The following is a 12,683-nucleotide window of genomic DNA, read 5'->3' as shown; positions in this document are numbered from 1 at the left end:
GGAACCTGCTGAGTTTGGAAGGTCACCACCATCATGCCGGGGACCCAACCAGCTGCACCTCCGGGGCAAGGTGTGGCTCCGCAGCTTGGGAAATCGGGGGGAGCTTGTCACTGCCCATGTCCCCCGTGGAGCCCCAGCCAAGCTCACCTGGTGACTGAGGGCTGAGCAGGGACCCAGAAGAGATCTTCGAAGAGCCTGAGGAGTTGTGAGCAGAAGGGGTGCCAGTGGTGGACTTCTGGGAGGACGACCTGGACCAGCTGGGAGAGGCGTTGGCAATCGATGCTGGGGTGAGGGATGCTGGCTGGGGCTCAGCCGTGTTGCTGTGGCAGCTCTTGGGCTCCGGGGTGTGTCGTCCCAGGGCACTTAGGAGCGTTTTCCCATTGATCCCTGCAAAGTAGACATATGCCTGTGGGCAGTGTGACACTGTGCCCGGCAAGCCCCTTCCTCCAGGAGCCCTGCCTGGGTGCCAGTCACTCTCCTGGGGATCCTCTTTGCTGTCCCCAAAGCAGGCTGGCATCCCAGCCCCACAGCTCTCAGAGGGGCACCATGGGCGGCCCCTCACCCTCCTGCCTGGCCCAGCAGCTCCCAGCAGTGCTCCCCTCTCTGGGTGCTGCCTGTCACAGTGCTCGGGACCAGGCGGGGAGGATGTGGTCCCCCACCACTGGCCAGAGCTGCTCCCGAGCCTCGATGCGGCAGCTGAGTGCCCGGGGAGCGGGTGCTCCTTGTTCTTTTGCAGTTTATAGTCCTTTCAACAGATGTCTCCACGCACTGCGAATCCACCCAGGCAGGGGCCGGGGGAGGCAGGAGCTGGGTGCCTGGCACATGTCCCCTGCTCCAGGTGCAGCTGCCTGCTTGGTGGCCGCCCACACCGGTACCTGTGACAGGGGTGCAGGCCACCTCGGTCTGGATGGAGATGCCAGCATCGAGAGACTTGGGCTCTGAACACGCAGAGGAAAAGGAGGAATCAGTGCAACAGTGCCCTGCGGGTCCCCACCATGAGGAAAACCCTCTCCTCCCCAGAGCAGCACAGGGTCCCTGTGACCCTGTCCATCAGCTGGGACAGAGCTGGGCTGTATGCTGGCCCTAATACCACCCACTGTGGGTGCCACCCCCCCAACCTTCATCCCCAAGGGGTGGCATGGGAGTGAGCCTGATGTGCCACTGCGCCTCGGTGCGCCTGGCTGGGTGGCAGGGGCAGGGCTGGCTCACCGAGGGTGTTGAGCTGTGAGATGCCGGGGCTCTGGCGCTGGGTCTCGGGGGAGGCTTGGCATATCTTACGCTTGAAGGAGGTGAAGAGGTGTTTGCAAAGCTCCTCGGGCACATCTGCCTCCAGGTAGGTCTTCATGAAGAGGCGAAAGCCCTCATAGTCGATGGGCTGAGGAGGGGACAGAAGAGGCTGCCGTTGGTGCCCCAGGCACACCGTGGGGGTGCAGAGCTGCTGACGAGGCGGGGTCCATGCCCTGGGCCCTCCTCACTGAGCACATCAGCTGCAGAGCCCTCCACAAAACCACTGGCTTCCCTGATCCCAGCAGTGGGACCTAAGGGGACCCAGATGTAGGACGGCCAGAAATCCCCAGTGCTGGCTGGCTGCTGGGGCCAGCACGGCCGAGCCAGGCCAGCAGCATTCAGAGCAGGGGTGGGAGCCTCGGCAGCCAGGGTAGGAGCCAGGGGAGTGGCAGGGAAGGGCAGAGCTGCGGTGGGACTGCACTTGCGGGCAGGGGGGCAGCAGCCAGCTCGCCTGCCTGGGGGGTCTGCGGAGCCCTGCATGGCGGGCAGCTCGCTGGAGGGGCAGGAGGCTCTGATGGAGCCGGGTGCTTGGCTCTTGGCAAATGATTGAGGAACCAAATACAGACCTTCTGGCACAGCCAAAGGCAGCTGGGGGTGTTGGAGGCAGAGGGATGTAACAAGCTGTGCTCTGAAAGCCTCCTGTTCCCCCAGGGCAGGGCACGAAGCAGCGGGACCCTCCAGCCCACCCCCAGACCCTGAGGACCTATCATCCTCCCAATGGCTCCTCGCCTCCCCCTTCCCCGCTGGGCATCCCCATCCCATCAGGACATTGTCTTCCCAATGGCTTTTGTGGCCCCAGCTGGAGTGAGGGTCCTGTGGTGCCCTTGAATAGCTGGGTAGTTTTGTTGCCCCTCCTTGCCATGCTCAGCCCACTGATTTTTTCTCGTTTTGCCTCATTTCTAGTGATTACGGCCCCTGTGAAAAGCTCTGTCCTGCTGGCACACTAATAGGTCTCTCTGAAAGCACCACTTGGAAAAAATAACCCCAGCCTTCCACAAGCGAGAGTGAGAAGGCACAGGGCCTTCCCCTGTCCCCACGCTGGCAACAGCAAAATCGTTTGATTCTGGGGGAAGAGAGAGTAAATCCCTCCTGGCTTCTGCCTAGCAAGGTGATGCTCCAAAACATTCTCAGCAAGGCAGCCTGCAGCCAGCGCGGGACGGCAGCGCGGCCACGGGGTCCTGGCCGCATCGGTGGGATGGGGTGGGATGTCCATGCAGCAAACCCGGGGTGGCCGGAGGGGGACGTGCCTGGGGGCTGGCAAAGATGCTCCCCATCTGTGGGGGCACCTTTCCCAGTCCTGGGAGCACGACGGTGAGGAGAGGTGGGGGGCAGACAGACAGACCTGCCTTCTCCCAGCTGCTTTGAGCTGCCGGAGCTGGGCTGGGGGGGCTGGCGGGGGGCTGGGAGCTGCCAGCAGCACGGGGGGAGACCAGAGGGGACAGGGCCATACCTGTTCGGGGTTGTACCTCGCGAGGACGCCATCCCCGTGGAACTCCTCCAGGACATCCTTGAGTTTCTTGGTGGAGTCTGAGGAGACAAAGGCATTGCACTGAGCACGGCGCCTCCCTCGCCGTTAGACCACCAACAGGATGGTGGAGACAAGTTTATCTGCTCGATATACAATTTCTGGTTCCTTCCATGTCCGGGAAGGGGCCACCCGTGCCCTGCTTTCTGTCCCCACCTTTGGAGGACAGGGTATATATGTAAAGCTGGCCGGCAGGGACGGGCCTTCTTCCTCCTACCTATATGAAAATAAACGCAGACCCAGAGCGAAGCAGTGGCACTGGGCAAGGAAAGCCCGGACCACCCCCAGTCCTGGCTGCCCCAGGGGTGACACCGAGCACAAAGCCTGGCTGTCCCTGCCCCGGCCCCTCTGCATGGGCTTTGGGGGGCTGCCCCTGTACAGAGAGCTGGTGCCTGCCAGCACCCCCTCGGCAGCCTGAGCCTTCCCCAGAGCCTGCCCTGGGCTGCCCACCGGCATCTCCAGGAGGTGTCAGGAGGAAGAAATAGAACAGTATTTCTCTGTTATTCTTCCACACAAATAGTAAACGGTCTGTGAGTTTCCCTGGCTGGGCATCCTCAGGGCTGGAGGGACATCGGTCCTTCCAAAATTGAGAAATAAGGGAAAACTGGAAAAAAAAGCTCAAGGGGAAGGAACGTTAAGCCCTAACCTGCAGACACATATCTCTGGGCATGTCCATTTAAAAGACGCTCAGACATTCAGCCCTGTGAAATCCTCTGTCTGAGCAGGGGGTTGTGCTGGGTCCTGCTCCCCCCAGCCCTCCGCTGGGACCGGAGCTCGGTGCTGGACCACGGCTGTCCGGGATGCCTGGTGCAGGTCTGGGGGTCGCAGAGCACAACCAGGGGCCAGCGTGTGCTCAAGGAGGAGGCTCCTGGCCCCAGGACTGGGGATGAGCTGAGGGAGGACCCCTGAATCCTGCTCCCCAGCCCAGGGCCAGGCCACCCTCCCAGGCAGGAGGCAGCTCCCCGCGCTGGAGCCTTGCTCACCGCACTTTGATTAACGAAACGAAGACGCTGTACGCGTTCCGCTCTCAGCATTACAGATGGCATTTTATGGTTTGTGACTCAAGAAAGCAGAGCCTGTTCTCCAGAGAGGCAGGATGAGATGCACTGCGCACACACCTCTGCCTGCAGCCCTGCCTGCCCCTGCCTGGGATGCCTGGCAGGCAGGCAGGGGACTGGGGGCAGCTTGCCCTGGGCTGTTTGGATTGGGAGGCTGTGCCTCCCCGTGCTATCAGCCTTGACCCCGTTCACCTCACCCCTACGATGCACAGCAGCCCCAAGGACAGCCTTGGGGAGCTCATGGGGTTCCCCTTTGCCTCCCAGTCCTCCCGTGTGCAGCCGCAGGAGCCTGCTCACCCCGGGGCCGTGCCACCCCTGCAAAGCAACGCCCCTGAGATTTTACACCCCTTCTTCCTTCATTCCACGGTCACAACTGGGCTTTCCTGCCCACCCTGCCCTGCTCTTAGCACCTCCCCGGGCTGCACCGCTTCTCCATCACCCGCCGCAATGAGCACGCCCTCGCACCAGCTCTCCAGAAGGCAGGACCTGGTTTCAGACCCCCGGGCTTTGCCCAGGCTCCCTCCCCAGCTGCTCACAGCCCTGGGACCCCACAGCACTACCACCAGGCTCCTCTCCTCGGGCAGGAGCTGCAGGAGAGGGTTACTCTGCAAAAGCACTAAGTAAAATTACCGCAGAGGGTTGGCAACCCGAGGCGAGACGTGGAGCAGCTCCGTGTGTTTATGAAAAGCCAGTCTGCTTTCCTCGCTGGCATTTCGCTTCACTAACGAACGTGGGAGCCGGCCGCCTTCGGAGGGACCGATCCATGCTCACGTGTGCGTCTCCCAAAGCAGGGGGGCTTGTGCTCAGCTCAATCCTCCCATGCACACAGACACAGGGACTCCTCTGCCATCATCATCAGCTGGTGCTGGGGGTCAGGGACCTTCCCAGCCTCCCATCCAAAATCTAGGAAGTCGCCTAGTTCTCCAGGAGACCAAGGACATGTAGGACACCCGGATGGGCACATCCCCCTCTCCCTGTCCCAGGGGGGATGCGGGTGGGGCACAGGGTACTCACAGTCCGTGTACTGCTGGAGCTGGGCAAACTCGGTGGGGCTGAGCGAGATCCACCCGCCATCACTCATCTTTGGGTGGCAGGCCCCAAAGCGGGGGCCACGAGCCGCTGTGTTCGCCGTGCTGGGCTCGGCACCGCAGTTCCCGGCTGGCCACTTGGTCACATCGCCACCGCGAGGGGTGCAGGGGGCTCACGGCTGGCTTGCATCATTCCACTGAGCCCGTGGGCAGCGAACCCTGGAGCTTTAGAGCACCTACAGTGGAGATAGAAAGAGGGGGGGGGTCAGCGAGTGGAGATAGAAAGAGAGGGGGGGTCAGCGGTGCCCTGCCCGTGGCAGGCAGAGGCCAGCTCCTGCCTGCACAGGCTGCCCTGCTGCGGCTTCTCCCGGGGGGAAGAATTGCCTGCGGTGATGTGGGTCGGTGGGGCTGGCACAGCGGGGGGGTGTGAGGCTGGAAATGGGGTGCAAGAGCACTTTCCCAGCTGGGGAGGGCTCCCCACCACGAACATGGGGGACCCCTGCTCCAAGCGCCCTGTGAGAATGGAGAGGGGTGCACGTGGGCCGCAGTGGGGGCTGGCAGAAGGGGGGACGAGCACAAGGAGAAACAGGGAGCACCTCGCCATGTGACCGTCCCTGGGGCTCAGCATCCCTGGGGGAGCCCCTCTGCCACGGAGCTGGCACCGTGCCACGCGCAACGGCCAGGTGATGTGGCTCGACAGACGCAAGGCAAATGCTGTGGGCAGGGAAAGGAACTTGTCACCTTATTTATCCCAGCACTTTCCAGGGGAACACAGCATGATAGGAGCAGAAGGAAGGACACAATTAATTAGAGAAGATGCAGCCCCCATGGGCCCGGAGGCAGGGGATCTGAGCGAGTGGAAACTCCCAGGTCGCGCCTCCATCTCCCAAGCTGGTGGTGATTTTTAGCTGGCTCCGCCACTGAAAATCATTGTAAATGAAAATCCACATTCAACATCGGGTGAGAGGGAAAAACCTGTGCCACAGAAGAAGTGTCAGAGGGTCTCCAACCAAGTGTTCCCCCTCCAGCCCATCCATTTGCAGGCTTCAAAACTTAGTAGCTTTTTCGCTTAACTGAACTGGTCACAGGGCAGCATCCCGAAGAGGTGGCTGCTCTTCAAGGAGCAGATGAGAGCAATTTGATCTCAATTTTAGGGTCATCTCCCTACTAAATGTTGGCTTTTTCCACCAGCCTGAGCTGACGGATGGGAGAATGCGGACCACGGGCAAGCTGGAAAGGGCCACACGACTTGGGGCGATGCTCGTAGAGCACCCGCACCCCCTGCAGCTGGCTGGGCTGCCCACGGTGCCTTTCCATTCGTGGGAAAAGGCATTTGATTAAGGCGAGCCGAGTTATTTTTGGGGAGCTGCCGGGTCCCACGTGCCACACTAACTCCAGCCGGTGTCCCTAGGGACATTCGCATACGGGGGCAGGCACTTAACCCCTCATCCTCAGGATTTCCCCCCCACAGCCTTCTCCTTCACCCCAGCCACACAGGACAGCCAGGACAGTGACAGTCAGCAAGGAGATGTGAACCACCTTCAGAGGGCTTTTGGGATGCGATCAGGGGAGCATTACTGCTCGCTCCTCAGCAAAACCTATTTTCTTTACTAATGTTATTCTGGCTTTAACTCCAGCTGCTGCAAGTACTCCAGGGCGAGACATGACCCAAGGGCAAAACCCTGTGTTGGCAGAGGAGGGAGCACTACAAACCCCTCCTCGGGGCTATGGGGAGGATGGTGACCCCTGAGTGAGCAGCACAGGGCTGAGCACCCACCTGGATGGCTGCCCAAGGGTTTTCCAGGCATGTGGAGTGACTGCGCATCTGGAGAGAAGCCCACCAAACCCTGGGCACATGTTTGCTGGAGTTAAACGACACAGCTGTGCTTAGTCCTGCTCAGCCCTTTCCTCCCGAGAGCAGCCAGGAGCTGCAACTCAGAGCACACCCCACTTCCCTGCCGGGGAGCTGCTCCATCCCTGGGCCGGGCAGGGATGGCCGGTGAGCAGCAGGTAAATTTTGCTGGGCATGAAGCCGTGTCTTGCCAGGGGTGCTGCTGCCTGAGGATGCTCTCCAAGAGCTGGGCAGATGTTGCTGCCCAGAAAAGTTCCTGCCCCTCTCCCCCACAGCTCTTCTCTCTGCTAGCAGGAGACAGCCCTGGGGTGGGGGGGCACAGCCGCTCGGGCTCCTGTCCTGCTTGGGGCTCTTGTCCTCGGCAGCCCCATCCCACAGCCTGGGGCTTCTTGGCTGCAGCACAACAGCTCTGGGAGTGCAGCGGGGGCTGAGCTAGCAGGGGGTTGGGGATCGCCCCAAGATGCTTCTGCTGCTCCTGCCCCGGGTGGCTGCCCTAGGGCTGGGGGGAATGATGCCATGTGCCCGTACTGCTCTGCCCTTGGGGCACTCCTGTGGGGACAACACACAGCCCCGAGGGAAATGTCACCTCCCCACCCTCGCTAGGGCCCTGCCGGTCCCGTGGCAACTTGCCTCCAGCCCACGGCCGTACCAGCTCATCCTGGTGGCTCTTTGTCCCCATGCCACCAACTGGGGACAGGCTGGACACAACAGTTTTAGGGCTAGAAAAAAAAACTATGCAACATCTTCCCACACTGGCATCAGCTTTCTGGGGATCTTCATCTTGGGGAAAGGACAAGCAGGATTATGGTGTTTGCATCTTCCCAGGATGAGGGGTTTGTCCCAGGGTATCTCTGAGCCTGGTCCCGAATGACTCACTCTGTAAGAAGCCCTCCAGGAGTGCACACAAGCTTTCTGTTTCCTGGAAAATGAGCTGTTTGGTTTGACCAGAACCTTTTTTTTATCCTAAATTTATACAAGGAAAGGCCAAGAAGCCTGCAGAAGAAAAGGCGAAGGGGGAGACCTGGCTGGCTCCAGCTGCCCGAAGGAGTTTGGGTCCATCAAGCCCTCCCACGATGGACGGCAGCAAAACTATCCCTCGCTTCTTTTAACAGCGGTTTGTGGGACGGCACAAAGTGATAGAAGGAAAGCAAAGCAGAGCTAATTGGGCCATCCCAAGGGGCTTTTCCCCAGCAATTGCTGGAATAACAAATGCCACTTCTGGCACGTCAGCCTTGGATTTCAGGAAGGGCAGGAAAAAGCCTCCTTAGGAATCCAGCTGCTGCTCATTTGGCCGCCCTCTGAATTGTCAGCAGCAAATTATGTTCTATTAAATCAAATTTCCCTCTCTCTAAAAATAGCTCCCCTACTAGTGTTACAAATAACACCGGATTACCCTGCTTGAAAGCACTTACCGGGACGTGGCCCCTCTACCCCTCCTCGCTCCGCGCCCGCCAGCCGTGCACGTGGGCTTTGCCGTTCTGCCGGCACCAGTGGTGCGGCGTGACTCAGGGCGGCTGAAGCAGCCGGGGGAGGATGGAGAGGGGGGAGCTGGGAGGGCTCTGAGCCCTTCCCAAACCCTCCCGGGGGATTAGGCAGTGCCAGGACCCTCAGGAAGCCCCCGCACAGAGCATCCTGCCAGCCCCAGGGCTGGGTGAGAGAGCTGAGGGCTGGGCGAAGGGTGATGAAGGAGGTGCCGTGGGGAGCATCGCCGGGCGCGGGCAGAGGCACAGCTCTGTGGGAGCCAGGGCCCGGCCATGTAGGGCCTGAAACACTCACGTCAACAAGGGAGATGCCAGGCTGAAGCTGGTGATGGGCCAGTCCCTGCTGGTGAGCGGGGCCTGGGCAGGCAGCGGCAGGGACAAGCCATTGGCAGCGGGCACGTCTCGATATCCACGAGAAATTGGATATCTCGATACCCACATCCCCAGTGCTGGGGGGCTCCCAGGAGCAGCTATAGGAGGGCAGAGGAGCTATTTTCCCAGCCCTGCCCCTAAGGCTCCCACCAGCCCCCGTCCACCCAGTGCTGCCAAGGACAAAGGACCCAGCCCTTGGGCTGCTCCCCCAGCACGCAGCACAGTGCTGTAGGGCTCGCCACAGGTTGGGGAGGGCTTGTTCCACCAGCCTGTCCTCTCCGTGACCGGAGCTAGTGATGGAGACCTCATTCTGCCCAAGCTGGGGTGGGGCAACCACGGGTGGTGGGCCAGCAGCCTCCGGGTGCTGGCAGAAGAGCAGCTGCTCACACAGAGCCTCCAGCCTTTGACTGGCTCCGCAGGGGTGTGCAGGTGGGCTGCAAGTGCGTGTCCTGCCCACAGATTTCTGCTTCCGATGCCCTTTGGTAAGGAAAAACATCGGCTCCTCGAGCTTCAGGAAACGGCACAAGGAGGGAAAGCTCCTGTGGGCATGTGCACAGTGGCACCCGCAGAGGTTGTGGCTCTCCAACAGCCGTGGGGTACGGCACAGCCCAGAGCAGGGCTCTTCCCTGCATCCCCGGCGGGGCCCGCACAGCCACAGTCACTCGCAACATCTTTTCCTGGGGCAGAAGCACGGTGGGTCCCTGCAGGAATGGCATTTTCCAGCCTGCCCGCCCCATCTTTTGGAAAGATCAGCCTATTTTTGTGTTGGACTGGGGAGAGGCCCCTGAGGCGGTGGGTGGAGTGTAAATCCCTCCTGTCCCACTGCAGCAAACAAACCCCAACCAAGTCACGCTCAAACTATTTTCTGCAATGACAGGAGAACGCACTTTTCTGCATTTTGTCAGCCTGAGAGGACACTTGGGAGCTGCTTTTTCCATTCTCCCTGCCTGTTGCTCTCTACACATTCCCCCAGCCCTTTGCCCACCCACGCAGCGCCAGGCACGCTGCCTGCGTGCCTTCCACCAACTTTGCTTTGGGTGCCGAGCACCCTCACAGCACCAGGACACGTGCTGGCAGGGGTGCCCAGAGCACCTGGGCAGGCAGCTGCCCATGACCCCCCACCTGGGGAGAAGAGGTGCTCCTTCCCACCTGAAGAAGCTGCTTTTTGGTGCGTAATGCTGGCTGCCCGCTCCCCTGCCTTCGGTAGCAGCTCAGCGAATACGGTTGTTGGTGCGCAACCCCAAACCCTGCATGCACACATCTGCCAGGAGCACCTTGCCGGGCCTCTGTGCCCGCTCCTAGCTGCGGGGCATCCTTCCTTGGCAGCTTTTAAGCAAGCAAGCAAGCAGTGTTTCGCTAAGAGATGCTCCTCTCTCCCTGACAGCTGCATTAGAGCACTGGCAAAGCCGGAGAGAAGAGACACCTGCTGCCACCGTGACCAGCTCTCGTGTGGTGGGTGCTCTCTCCCGCACAGTCAGGTAGCAATGCGGGAAGGGGAGGGTGGCCGTGGCTGGCCCTCTGGCCGGGTCGGGCTGTGGACGTACTGACTCTCAACCAGGAGCTGGGGGAGCTCGGCTCAGCCCAGCCACGTGGGGATGAACAGCAGGGACCCGGCACAGCCCCCCTGGAGCTTGCACACCCACCCCCCCTCCATCAGCCTGCCTCACACCCTAGGGACACCAACAACTTCCTGACTTACTACTGTTGCCTTTTTAGAGAATAGTTTTGCTGGCTGAGTTCAGAGCAGGCTGGATCTGAGCTAGGGCTCCCCTTACCACCTCCCCTGCAGGCCCCAGCCAGAGCAGAGTTTGTCTTGTGGAAAAGCCCCTTCCCACTCCAGACAGGGAGGCAGCGGCTGACCCCGCAGCCTGGGGGCTGGGATCCTCCTCACGCTCCCGGCTCCATCACTCGCACCTACAAACCCAGGGCTTCCCGCTGCCGGCACGGGGAAGCCCCAGCTCTCTCCTCGTGGGAATCCTGCGGCAGCGAGTCCCATGGGTGAACTGCACCTTGCGTGGGACAATGCTGCTTTTCGGTCGCTTTGAAATATCTTCTTCTCCCCTTTCATCCCCCAAAACAACCCGACAAACGAGTTGCAGACAGCCTCTGTCCGCAGGCCAGGCGTGCCACACACCTCCTCAGTCCTCCTGCCCTCTCAAGCAGACGGCCCTAGTAATTTTTACTTCATGAGAAAGACACTAACGAGCTTTTCTGGCCTGGCAGCACGGGGGAACGGCTGACTCGGGCTGTTTCTCTGCCCAGCGAAAGGGCGTGCGGTTTTATAGCGCAGCTGAGAACCAACACACGCTGAGACACCAGTGAAGATGGCATAGCCCCCCCGGGCTGCGTTCGAGGCTCGGTGGCAGCCATCTTCTCCACCCTGGGGGACAAGGGGGTGCTGCCCTGTCCTTCCCGACCCTTAGGGCAGCTTTTCCCAGGGGCCGATCCCCCCCCCCCGGCCACCCGGGCACCCCAACTCCCGCAGCCCGGGGCTGCCCCGCTCCTTCACGCGTGTCCCTGCTCCCCAAGCCCGGCCCAAAGGCCTCGGCAACGGGGTCGGGAGCGGCCCCGGGGGAGCGTCGCGGGCTCCGAGGGCACCGTGCGGGGCGCGGAGGGGCGGCGGGGGGCGAGCACCGCCGAGTCGGTCCCGGCAGGGCAGGAGGTCGCGGGTGGGCGAGCCGCGGTCCCGCGTGGCTCCGGGGGATCTTCCCACGGCTGGAAAGGGGCGAGCCCACAGCGGGTCGCCGGTCCGTCCCCCCTCCCTTGCCTCAGCCCCGCGTCCCCCCACCGCTGTCCCCTTACTTGGAGGCGGCAGCGCGGTGCCATCGGCGGCGGCCAGCGGAGCCCCGGCGGGACGGCGGGGCCGCCCAGGTCGCTCCGGCGGCGGCGGCTCCGGGGCTGCCGGTTACCGGCCTGGCTGGGCAGCCCGGCAGCTCCCCGCTCCCTCGACGAGGCGGAGCCGGGCGGGGGGATGCGGGGGGATGCGAGCGGGCCCAGCCCGCGCCGCGCCGCTCCGCTCCGCCCGCCTCCGCCGGCACCGGCGGGCGGCCGGGGGGGAGGAGGAGGAGGAGAAGGAGGAGAAGGAGGAGGAGGAGTTGGAGGAAAGAGCCCGGCGGCCCCGACCGCGCCCCCGCCCCTCCCCGGGCCCGGGGCAGCGCCGGGAAGCGCGGGGGGAGCAGCCGAGCTGTGGGGAGGAGCGGCAGCGCGTGTCCGTGATAAAACTAATTGAGGAGGAATTCCCACCCCTCCATAGCGGCAGGACTTTCCCCATCTCCCACCGTCCCTGCACCGTGCCCCGCAGCCCCGCCGCTCCCCGTCCCCATCCTCATCCCTGTCCCCATCCCCGTCCTGTTCTCTTCCCTGGGGGTTTTTACCCCCCTGCACCTCGGGGTCTCCTGCTTTTGAGTGGTTTCACCCATGGCAAAGGTTGCTCCTTCCTAAGGAACGGAACAAACCACTGAAAACAAACAAACAAAAAAATGCCAAAACAGATAAAAAGCATTTTTATTTTCTTTCCATGACGCGTACGCCTGCCTGCTCGGGGGTGACACTATTTCAGGCATGTCTATTATTTATGTTTCGCTATATTTATATTAATTAGAGATGCCATCTATGTACGTAGTTCTCCAACTTCAAAAAAAGCAGGAGAAGGCGACTGACAGCTGAGACTAAAGTTTCTCGAGAGAAACAGGCAGAGAGGAGCAGAATACACAGTTATAGGTGCACTCTGCATGCCGGTCCCCTATGACATTCCTGCTCTACGCCTAGGCTCTCACCAGTCCCAGCCCCACTTTCCCTCCCTCCTTCCTGACAGGGACGCCAGAGCGAAGGGTTGGGGCTCCTGGCTGGGATGTGGAGGATGACGGAGTCCCCAGAGTCATGCTAGCTTTAGGAGATGTGGTGGCACTCATGTCATCTGTGCCTGGGCAAGAGAAGCATCCCTTCAGAGCACCCACTGGCCCCTGGTGACAGGCTGTGGCGAAGCACAGAGGAGTCTCACCTTGCAGAGCAGTGGAAAGAGGGCCCTGAGCTCCCCCACTCCCATCCACGCTGACCGTCCCCCTCAGGAGATGGAACCCG

General features: G+C 61.6%; 1 protein-coding gene across 3 annotated transcripts in view; it reads right to left on the bottom strand.

The window, feature by feature from the left end:
* LOC141947192 (diacylglycerol kinase gamma-like) overlaps positions 1-11,629 on the bottom strand; it is a 39,812-nt gene extending 28,183 nt beyond the window's left edge. For 2 of the 3 annotated variants that reach the window (XM_074878081.1, XM_074878082.1), the window contains exons 1-5: positions 11,406-11,629; positions 4,885-5,134; positions 2,738-2,814; positions 1,210-1,375; positions 148-387 (exon numbers count right to left, since the gene is read on the bottom strand). In XM_074878081.1, the coding sequence (XP_074734182.1) occupies positions 148-387; positions 1,210-1,375; positions 2,738-2,814; positions 4,885-4,951 (550 nt within the window). In that variant the 5' untranslated portion in view covers positions 4,952-5,134; positions 11,406-11,629. Of the gene's footprint in view, positions 1-147; positions 388-875; positions 939-1,209; positions 1,376-2,737; positions 2,815-4,884; positions 5,135-11,405 lie in introns of all 3 variants that reach the window. The other variant, XM_074878080.1, reaches the window with a different exon arrangement.
* Between the last annotated feature and the right edge of the window lie 1,054 nt (positions 11,630-12,683).

Source organism: Strix uralensis, chromosome 9 (genome assembly GCF_047716275.1).
Source record: "Strix uralensis isolate ZFMK-TIS-50842 chromosome 9, bStrUra1, whole genome shotgun sequence".
In the NCBI taxonomy this organism is placed as follows: domain Eukaryota; kingdom Metazoa; phylum Chordata; class Aves; order Strigiformes; family Strigidae; genus Strix; species Strix uralensis.
This window is presented reverse-complemented; position numbering and strand designations above follow the sequence as displayed.